Here is a 12,180-nt window from a genome sequence, read left to right as displayed (position 1 = left end):
CGGTGGGTCTCCAGTTCTGTCAAACAATATATATATATATATATTCAATGATAATGTATACTGTTTTACTGGAGATCTATATCATATTTATATTTTAAAAAATTAAAGAGTTCAAGACAAACAGAAAGAGTGGGCCTACATAAGCTTATATATTCAGCTTACACTCATAAAAAAAGACAAGAAAAAGTACAAGTACTCTGCAAGTTTGACATAGCCTTTAAACTTTACCTTCCTTCATGGTATAGTAAACATTCAGTTTAATACCCTTTCTGAATGCATTTTACAGTGATAGAGAAGGAAACATGAATATTGATTTACTAATCAACGAACAAAAAACAAGAGATTTTTCAATAAGCTTAAAAATGAAATAAAAAAAATATGGCCCAAACGCATACACTGGCCAGTTATTATAATCATATCACTGTCAGCATGTTTGCATGTGGAAAAAAATTCAAAATTACGTCAGATACTGCACTTCGTCATGATGTACATGTGGCACAGTGCAGTGGTTTTTTACGTGGTTCAGTGTTATCCCGTCATACCTTTCGTTGTATCATCTGAGTGTGCGCAGTGACGTGGATGACATCATTCAAACTCCGAAGGTCTACATTCGTATTTCCTCACATTTGACGAATTTCACCCAAATTTAGAAACCCAAGGCATGTCTGCGTACCACCAAGTTGAAACGGACGATTCTTTTGACTTTCTTTTCAAAATAGTGCTCATAGGTGATGCAGGAGTCGGTAAAACATGTGTCGTACAACGTTTCAAATCGGGAACGTTTCTCGAAAAACAACACAGCACAATCGGTGTCGATTTTACGATGAAAACGTTACACATTGACAACAAGCGAGTGAAGGTAAGACCACTATTCTGGTTATTTTAGCTGTCTGCTGTCTGTCTCTTTGAATGGTAGAAACTAAAAAATAAGAACTTTGTGAGAATTAACATAAACAAACACTATATAGCATATGTGTGGTGGAATAACCCGGAAGTGGTCGGTCAAATGATGTTCGTTGAACACCTTTGTATTTGTAATCACGGAAGTGCATTCCATTGACATGAAGAATTTACCTGCTTGTACTTTTAGGTATAATGCTCTACTGTTTTATGGATAATAATGAATCAATTTCAAAGAAATTCTGACGAATTTGTTCCTCAAGTCAATGGAAACATGACTGGTAATATTGTCGATACAAGAACACAACTATTAAATGAAACAGTTGTCTAGTATTAATCTGAATATAAGAACGTTCCATTATTATTTCACTTGTTAGATTTCTCATTCTTAATTTCAACAGAAAACATACATTGCATGGAGTGATAAATGTACAGTTAAATTAAATGGTACAACTCATGTCAAATTGTTATACCAAACTATTGTAGAGAATGTTTTGTTTATGCTCTGTTAACCATTCATGATTGAAAACATTTGTAGGCAATGTCCTACTAGTAGTTGTTGATAGCTCTACAATCATCTATTTTCACTCCATGCAAATAGACGCCAGAATTTACAAATAAAAGTGATGTAACTGCTATCAGATCACAATTAGATTTACCTTGTGTGGAATAGGGGTGCTAATTTAAATGGACTATTTAGCAGAATAAAGTGACTACATGTATCTGTATCATAGACGTACAAGCACCAATACTGGTTCTTGCATACGTAGACTCTAAAATATTGAAAGTGTACTGCCCAAACAATAGATATATACATTTGTTTCCAAACTTGGGAGTTAGGGGTAAGTGTGAAGAATGGTGGAGATCAGCAGATTTGTATACTGACAATACAATGTACAAGTGGACACTGTTCTGTAGTTGTTGTGCTTAGTGTGTGTGACTGTCAAAGTCTCAATAAAACAGTGATTGGTCAGTTAGTACATTTCGTATAATAGTCCAATGACTCCGAGGCTTGTGTGTGTTGTTGGACTTGGAGATATGATATAGACCTTGTTAGTTCAGTATAGAGACTCATTGTTAAATAATGGTTTGGTGACAAGATGAAAGTGCATTTGATTTTGGATCACTGAAATCTTTTCTTCATGAAATGAGCAGTATGTTTCTATGGTGTGGGTTGTGATTCATTGGAATGTTGTGTTTGTCCACCTTGCATATATATAAAAATAGTTTATGTAATTTCTTGGCTTACCTGTTGTATGACTCATAGGCATGAGAGATGGATGCCCTATGTAAACATGAAGTGTGTGACTGCAGTCTGAAATCAATCTACGCTTGTCCTTGATGAGGGATGTTATATCAACTCAAAGAGCATCTCATACCACCAATGGTCTAATCTAGGGCCAAATCTTTGTCATCTAGCCAATACATGTATACATGACACTTCAAATCATGAAAGGTTGTGATAGACCGAACAGTCACACCAAGATACATGTACATGTACATCAGGTTCTGTGCAGTACAGGCCTTTATATACATGAAGTGTTACTGTAGTACTGTTCTTGACCTCCTGCAATCATGAATCTATGACATTATTCAATTAATGTTACGAGACAGAGCAAGTAAAGAAGTTTGCAGTCCATCCACCATGGATATTGAATTCAAAGTAACTCTGATCTTACTGTTGAAGTATAAATCATACATTGTATGTACATGTAAAGTGTGTTCCTTTTACCATATTGTATCCATCATGTGAAATATGTTTCTTTTCTTGTTTGTACAGTTACAAGTATGGGACACAGCAGGACAAGAAAGATTCCGCACAATAACACAGAGTTACTACCGCAGTGCAAATGGTGTTATTATAGCATATGATATTACCAAGAAAGAAACTTTTAATAATGTACCCAGGTGGATTGAAGATGTCAAGAAATATGCAGGTTCAAATGTCATACAGATGCTTATAGGTAAGTAGTACTATCGATCGTATGTACATTTCTTGTAGAATGACTAATTTATATAAATATATCTGAATTTCCCACAACCCTGTTATTGTTTCCGTGAGAGGAATACTATGAAAGGTTTGCTGCAGCCTACTGATAGCATCTTGTAGTTAGTTTTAATACCAAATCAAAATCATAGTTTTGAAAGATGTAAATGTATGTCTTTAGTCTGTCATCAAAACTAACCCAATAACCCCCCCCACACACACACACACGCACACATACACACACACACACACACACACACACACACACACACAGACACACACATATACCAGGAGCATAGTATCATAGCACTACAGTAACAGTATCTGTGGTCTAAGATACAACTTCTCACAGTTAACATGTACAATGTACATCATGGTTTGCTTGATACTGATGGTAACTGTTAAGATTCTACTGTCAGATTTTATATTTGCATGACTTGACCTGACTACTCAACATGTTGAGAAACTTCGGTAGAAATGAAACATAATTATTTGAACCATTGGTCATACATGTACAAAAACAGAGCAACACAGATGAATAGCCATGATCACTTGCCTATAAATAACCTATGTGTGGAATTTCTATTTTAGAAGGAAATGCTGTCAGTATTTTAATAGTGTGCCACATGACATATGTTTAAAATTGTCATAACACACATGTGCATTAATTGTGTCAATTTAAGAACACCTGTCATATGGCAAACATTGAAATATATAATCTTGCAAAAAAAGATACCTCAAAAGAAATACCCACTTTCATATCTCTTTTGGAAATCAATCCTAACTGCTATTACATTATACTAAATTGTACATGAATATTTTTATATTTCAACTTCTCAAAAAGCTTCAGGGATAATACATGTAGATTTTGGCATGTTTTGATCAATAGTACTGTAACTTATCACTACTCCAGGGTTCTTGTATCACTACTCCAGGGTTCTCCCTTTAAAATAACAATACAGGAATGATAAATTTACATTTCGAACAAATATCATTTATGAAAATGGTTTCCTATTGTTCTCAAGAAAACATTGGGTAGAACACACTTCTCTCTACACACCTTTTGAGAATCCTGAACTGTAGTTTTAACCAAGACCCAAAAGCTAAATATGTTTAGTTACATCGTAGACTTCACTCTGACGGCAGCATTTTTACATCATAGTCATACATACATGTATATATGAAAACATTAATGCATACCAATGTTTGCACAGAAGTTCAGTCTGGTTAGTAATTACCAGGAGTCCAATCAAGAGAACTCCCATCTATCTTTAGAAGTAATACAAGTATCTTATAAGTATAGTTTGCCTTGACATCATGTACATTTGTACAATATATTCAACAAATTAATATTCACATAAAAGAAAAGTTAGCTGCTTTGACAAGGCCTAGTTTTCCTAATTTGGGAAGGTGTGCATGGTAACTATGAGCACAAAGTGAAAATAAATCCCCCATAATGAAAATTTAGTATTTTGTACTATTTGATATGATTTTATGGAAGAATTGTACTAATATTTGATTTTGTAATCAGATTTTTAGAGGGATGTTTCACATTCTGAATCTCAAGTCTGTAATGGTATAGCTTTTACATGTTGTTTTCTCTACAAAATGAAACTATTATAAACCTGGCACCTTGTTTGTCACATATTTTAGATTTCTGTGTTCATAAGTAGATTAGTGTTCTGTGTAACTATGGAATGAACTAAATGTATATGCAAGCAATGACATATGACCCCTCACATCTACTTTAAGCCAAGAATCCAATGTCCAACAACATAATTGGCTATGTATCATGCATTCATAAGTGTATTTCTGTCAGATGCTGAGATCCTATAAATACGTCAACATTTCAAAGGGAGGTTTTGTTATAGATTTTGTTATATATGCAGTATCAAGGATGTCTTGAAATATCTTCATTGGCTTATCTAAAAGACTATGATGATATATTCACCAAAACAAATGTGTTAATTACAGAAATAATTGTACAACGGATAGTCTTATGTGACCGTAATATATCGGATCTGTGCGTGGAAAGTTGCTGAACAAAAGTAGACATCTGTGCACAGCAAGCCCTCAACAGAGCTTTGGCACTATATGACGTGTGGTCACTTTAATAGTTAGTAGGATTGCCTGGGGGTATAGCAGTAGAGATACAAAACTATGTTTTATATGCCTGCATTATTATCATATAAAGCTTTAAAGTTTAGTGTAACACTGCACATAACAGCACTTCCTGACTTAAATAGACTATGATTTTCGATCAATAGCGCTCTTTGAGCATCAGTGTAAATACCATTCTTCTGTTGTGTGTTTATGTCAACATATTGTTCATGTGAATGCTTCATGTTGCTAAGTAAACTAAATGAATGACCATAGTAATAAACTCTAATTCCACAAAATAGACATTGTACATGCCCATTAAAAAATAACATGTGATATATATCTTAGCCGAGAGACTTGTTGTGATGGTTCTAACTTGGTGTAGTGAGCTTTTTTAGAGCGTACATTGTACAAAGACAAGTCTATGGACTACATACAAATGTACATGTATATACATGTATCTGTAATCTACTGTAGTATATAATATGGATGTGTTTTGAAGATCAAAGATTGAGTTGTGAGTTGTTCATTCTTATTTTATCATACATCATCTGATATATGAATTTTTTCTTTATTTCCAGGTAATAAAAGTGATTTAACAGAACTTCGTGAAGTACATTTCAGTGATGCCAGAGCATTAGCAACACACCATGCCATGTTGGAGTGTTTTGAAACATCAGCCAAAGATTCCACAAATGTAGAAGAAGCATTTATCAAGATGGCAAAAGAACTCAAGAAGAGGCACGGAGGAGGCAACTCACTAGAAGCAGGAGACGAGTCACCTAAAATTTCACTAGATTCAAAACGAGTTGACGGAAGTTGGGGATGTTGTAGTTAAGTTAGAGACTCATTTGTGTACTTTTCAAGCCTTTGTTTCCCAGATTGTGAGTCAGTCCAGCAGTTGTTAACTTGATGGACTGATTCATTACATGTGTGTCAGGAATGAGGTTTGAAGTTATGTTCATGCATTAGTCACAATGACTGAAGTGTACCTGCGTTGCTGTCACATTGTTACAGAGTGGCTAACAACACCAAGTACTCTTCAGATGTTGTGACAGTTTTTCACAGTGTATATATGTAAGTACATGTATCTATGAGGATTATTATGAAACTGTTAAGGTCAAGAGTAGAAGTTTCTGGTTTTCTTGACCTGACCATGCGATACCTAAAAATGAAGGAACAGACTCAATGTTTTATTCCTTTCTATGGAAGTTACTCAAAAGATATGCATCAATACCCCATCTAAAGTGAGAAAGGAATAACTTGCAGATATGTATTGTATCACTCGCAGTTCCTGAATTCAGTCATGCTCTGTTTAAGATTACCTGACAAAATGCTGTAAATGTGAATACTATAGAAATCTCAATTTGATATTACCAAAATAAGAAAAAAGAATTACATGTATACATCACTTGAGTCTTCTAACATACTGATGTAGGGTATAGTACAGGATCCATACTTTAGTAATATTTGGTCCGTATTGTATTATGAAACATTTTCATGTCCTACATCTTTCAAAACACTATACAGGGTATGACCGTTGATGTGATAGTTGATGTTGTAACCGTTAAAGTTTAGTTGGTAAACCGTTGGCAAACAAGGTCAGTTTAAAATTCTGGCACAGTGTTGTAGTGTCATTAGCAATGAAGTCACTTTCTGATAAAAGTGGCAATGACATTAAAGTGTCAGTAGCAGAGACTGTTTTTGTGTTCTAATAACACCACATCTACATGTATATATTGTGCTTCAGTGCAACAAACCTGTCACCCATTACTAGCCAAATTACTCAGCATTCATAATTAACTTTAAAAATTTTAAAAATCTGTCAATTTACAATATGTACCAAGAATTGACTTCTTTACAAGGCATTTCAAAATTGAACAATAATTATTTCATAGAGGATCGTCTTACAAATTTTATGATGAAGTTGTTGCAGGGTGATGTCATTTACAAGAAGTAAAGTCTTTCTGGGGTGGTGTAGATGTGTGTTCAGAGAGAAGTGCTGCTGGATTGGTATTCTGCTGTAACCTTTCCGATTTCTGGTTTGACGAGGGTGACAATTTTTTTAAAAACAGGCACCCTAGTATGTGCCATTAGAAGTTGTAAAGTAGCAAGTGTAGTGTAGCAGGCGTAATGACTTGGTAGGATATAGATACTTCCATTTCTTATTTGGTTATTGGGTTTTCATCACTTTATTTAACATATACTGTATACAAATGTTGCAACTTCTGCATGGCATAATGGTAACACTGGAGTTTGAAGTTCACTTATTGTCTTATACAAGTTATATCTTCTTGAGTCTGACCGTATTGTGATGTGATACAAAAAAGATTGAAAGCAGTCATTTCTGTGATAGTATACCCCAAACCCTTGCACATCACTCCAGGGTCGCTATAGTCATTTACTCTGTATATTTACCAACTTGCCATTCACACACTGTTTTTCATTTTCCAGTCTTTGTGTATCAAACATGAATTTCTTCATGCTGTTTAACTTAACAAGGGTAACATTTTCTTCCACATACAGGTATTAAGATATTATACTCTCCCAATGGTTTCTTGTATTCATCCTTGGGAAATGTTATTGGCAAGTAAAGGGGGTATGATCACTCTCTTTAAGTCTAAGATGAGTAGTGGCACATACTACCCTGATGCCGTGACTATTTCTGGACTAATTTCAAAGACATGATATGATAATGCATTGTACAAGCTGATATTCAAAGAAATTTAATATGTGCAAGCTGTGTTACTGATAATTCAGGAAACTGCACAAAATAGCATATGTTTATACTGATATTATACTGAAATTTACCACATGCTAGTTATACTAATTAATTGTATCTACAGAAATCTTAACCTGTACAAGTCCTGTTAATGTGATGTTTTAACACATGTTAGCCCTGATCATTATATTTAGGAAATCAGAAGATGATTAAAATGTCTTTTTTTTTCATCTCTGTGGCACCAGAATTAAATCATGTAAGTCTGGTGCTACAGAAATAAAGACATCAACTTTTGTTGTGACATAAACTGACCAGAGAAGTCATTGTCATGTCAATTCAAACATATGATGTATATATGTGGAATTATGGCTTGATAACTGTAGCATTAAAAATAGCAATTCCATGACAGCAACACTGACCCAAGTGTTACTGAAATATTTTCAATACCCATATATCCCACATTTCCCAATCGAGATCAAAACTTAAAAGGTTCCTTGTCATATTTATCCCAGTCGGGATAAACAGTTTTGAATTAAATTATTGACAGGTACTATTGTTTTATCCAGATCAGGATAAACGGATAGGACTTATGACAATTATTTCAGATAAAATACTCTTCAAATGCATGTACCGTAAATCGCCCTGGACAACCTATGTCTGACCCCTGACTATTTTGTGGGCCCTGTTGAGAGTAGAATGCATACATACCTGTTTCTACATGTGCCATGTCATAGTTACGTGCACCAGAGAGTTCAAAGGCAATTTATCCCAATAATAAAATCTTCCCATTTGTGATAATTATCTCAATTGGAATGGAAAATTTTAACATTTATCTTGTTTATCCCAATTGAGAAAGGCGATATTGCTAACAGCTATTACAAATTAGAAATACTTGATGTCTACTACCATTATCAAAGTGGCAACCTAGCATATTTTCTAACCACTAACATTTAATAGGGTAGCAACATACAATCCTTTTCTGTCCAAGTATGCTCAGACCCCAGTTTATTTCCTGTTTTCCAAGAAGCAGCAAGTGTAGGGTTATATTTAGACTTGCATTACAAGTACTACTGATGTGTATATATTGTAACAAATCGGTGCTCATATTTACGGTAGATTTTAGATTCAGAGCTTTGCAGAGGTCAAGAAATGTATTCCAAAAAGATACTGTTTGGCATAAAAGTACAAGAGCAAATGTAAACCTTCACTTGAAATTTGTGAGTCGCAGTTGTGTATTGCTTGGTATTTGTGAATTGTGAGTTGCATTCTATTTTACTTTACCGTTTATTTTATCTGAAATTGTTCAATTTTACAATTGGTGGTTTTCTCTGACATTTGAAATGTATTTCTAAAGATGATTATTTTGATTGTCACTTTATGTTTCTGTAAAGCTGTTGTTTACTTTCGTAATCATGACGTTATTTGACCAAATCACTCAGGCTACCTACTTGTACTTCATTATTTTATTATTTATTCCTATAGATTATACTTATAACTCTCAAATTAAATTATTTTTTATGTAATTTTACTCACTATATTCATATTTTGCTTCACAAATTTCTGTTGTTAATGGTTTATTTTCAAAATAGTTCATACCACTTGGGAATGGGGGGGATGGGGGTGACGTCATACATAGCTTAATGTAGCCATGAAATAAACAATATCAGTTGGTAGATAAAACCTGCTGATTTTTTCTTATTTTTGGCCCAAAAGTAAAATGAGTTGTAAGTAGTTAGAGGCATGTAGCCAGTTGGTTAAAGAATGCAAATTACTTTAAGGAGATGCGATCATTATAGGATTATTTTACCATTTCAAGCAGATTAATTGACTAGCTGAACCAGACAAGCATTTGCGATAGTCATTGTGACTATACCTTTTTTACATATGAATCAAAGTCAGGAAGTTAGATGCAGGGAAACTGTTTAAGATAAGAATTGTGTTGATATTATTACCCTGGTAGTTGAGCCTTTGGTTTTCTAAGATAGACACCAACTAAAACTATTGTTGCAAGGTGTAGATACAATGGTGATAAGCTATTGAATGGATATTGGTTTAATTATAGTCTCAGCAGGGAGGTGTCTCTGAAAACTAGTAGTTCGATGAACTTGCGGTGCTGTTTTGGGACTTCCGATGTTTACACTATGTTGATCACAGGGTCACAGAACAGAATAATAGATTTAGTTTGCATCTATCTTATTAAACGAAAGGCTTGATTACCAGTGTCATATATAGAACTAGTGTGGTAGCATAAAATAGCACCAGAAAGTGGATAACTTATCTTGTTTACCTACCACACTCACTAGCATATATATCCTCTGCCCCAACTAGATTAAGGTACCCACCCTGAGAAGAAAGCAAAACTTCACCAACTCATAAATATCAAGTAAAACTGAAATTATTCTTTAATACCCTGGTATTTGAGCCTTTTGGTTATATAAGATAAACACAAACTAAAATTATTGTCGCAATATGTTGAACCATGAATCAAAATTGGTTAGGTCTTGCCTGTTTCATATATATTACATGCATTTATCCCAACTTTTTAGTATCTGCCTAAGTGACACAAACTCCCTCCCAAATCACATATTCCCATTCCATGATTTGAATTCTGTCTTGAATAACTTTAACCCCAGATGCACTAATCATAACAATATTATTAATAATGTCCAAGTAACAATGTAGTATTTGTTTTCATGTTTGAGTCAGTAGTCACAAAGTGAATAATGCAGGAGCAAAGTGTGTAAGGAGTACACGTCCAAAGTATACCACATAGAAACATCAACATTTTCTTAAAATATATATTAGCACAAGTATCTTGTTAATTTGAACTGTTTGCTGCTGTGTACTTGCAAATGGAATGTTTTGTCAATGCTAGACTGCTATTCATTAAGCTTTTGAGTTTAAATGCACATTTACGATGTTTTTATCAAAATGTTTGCAATATACTTGAAGACAACAGCCAACATCAAAAAGCACAGGAGAGTCGGACTATTTTCTACAAATGTAGATTCTGTGAATAATTTTTAAACACAATCTTCCCATACTGCTTTGAGATGTAATGTGAGAAAAGATAGCACAAGTACTTCTAATGTTTCTTTTTATGATGTTATTTCACTCTTAAGTTTGGCAGTGTATTTTTTATTAAAGTCAGCCATTTTAATGTGTTTTGTACTGCCAAAGGGACTGTCTTAGCTTGTCACATATGCTCATGAGGCTTGAGAAATATTTTATGGGTAGGAATAGCACAGTAATTATTTCATGAATTCCAATTTTATACTAACTTGAATGCTTGCATTTTTCAAATCATCAAAATAAATAGAAATTCTTTCCATGTAAACATTAAAAAAAATTTGAAAAACAGAAAGTAGCTGTGAATAAAATGCCATTTGAAGATCTTAAAACATTTTATTTACTAGTATCACAAGAAACCTTTACTAAGGCCAAATAAAAAAAGTTGTTTGATTCCGGTTACCCGACCCACCTAGATTTTCACGCCGACCCTAAGCGTTTTTTTACATATTGGAGAAAAATAATAATAAAATCGCAAAAATCATGAAGTCTTGCAAGAAATAGTTTGAGCAGAAACTGACATCAACTTAAAAAGACTATATAAAACTATTCTTCCAATCTGTACATCTGATAGGAAGAAATAAACAACACATAGATCATTTGGAAAACAATAGAAAACCTGAAGTAGAAACTCACGCATGAAAAAATATAATAAAAATAAAATAAAAAATCTACCCCAACCTATTTTAAAATTGAATGTAATCGGAACTAAACAATATTTTTTTTTACGCTTAACTAGATAGTACTATCAAAAAGGTGTAAAATGACATGAGGGTGCATGCTGCGGCTTAGGGAAACATTTTGTGAATTTGCAATTTTAGGGAAAGATAGGGGTTTTCTGTACCTTAACAAAAATCTTGTTTCCTGAGTTTATTGGGCAATCTGAGACAGTCTGTATACTGCACATGAAAATATGATTACTTGAAGATGTGACATTTTATTTTGTCAGCAGAGAGATTATTTATTTCTGAGTATATAAATACTTTCAAATATTCAGCAAATAGATTGGACAAGATTTGTTTACTGTATGTATGTATGTATACTTTTTATTTCAGTTCACTGTTTGGTTTTAGTCCTAAATATGACCATGTAACTTCTTTTAGAAACTTAACAAGGTAATAAAGATATTTAAGTACAAAATATTTAACTTTCTGTGTTTATGATGGGATAACAAAGAATTGGTGCTTGACTGTAGTAGGAGATACATGTGTGACTTGAAGATCCCCATCGCCAAGAACAAGTTACAAACTTTGTGTTCTTATATCTATTATCCTGTATGTATATATATATATATAACTCGGTGAGTATCAATCTGCTAAGACAGTGCTCTATACCGCAGTGGCAGAGCGTAATAGTTTTGGTAGTACTGGAACTCTTTCTTGGTTGTAACTCGGAGTCTGAT

The 12,180-nt window shown here is 33.7% G+C and overlaps 1 protein-coding gene across 2 annotated transcripts in view; it reads left to right on the top strand.

The window, feature by feature from the left end:
- Positions 1-574: 574 nt before the first annotated feature.
- Positions 575-12,180, top strand: part of LOC144440984 (ras-related protein Rab-43-like) — a 32,492-nt gene continuing 20,886 nt past the window's right edge. Inside the window, exons 1-3 of one of the 2 annotated variants that reach the window (XM_078130482.1) lie at positions 575-859; positions 2,681-2,864; positions 5,569-11,905. In XM_078130482.1, the coding sequence (XP_077986608.1) occupies positions 662-859; positions 2,681-2,864; positions 5,569-5,825 (639 nt within the window). In that variant the 5' untranslated portion in view covers positions 575-661 and the 3' untranslated portion in view covers positions 5,826-11,905. Of the gene's footprint in view, positions 860-2,680; positions 2,865-5,568; positions 11,906-12,180 lie in introns of those variants that run through there. The other variant, XM_078130491.1, reaches the window with a different exon arrangement.

This window comes from Glandiceps talaboti, chromosome 1, assembly GCF_964340395.1.
Source record: "Glandiceps talaboti chromosome 1, keGlaTala1.1, whole genome shotgun sequence".
Classification (NCBI taxonomy): Eukaryota; Metazoa; Hemichordata; class Enteropneusta; family Spengelidae; genus Glandiceps; species Glandiceps talaboti.
The sequence above is the reverse complement of the archived record's forward strand: the minus strand, read 5'-3'. Positions and strand labels throughout refer to the sequence as shown.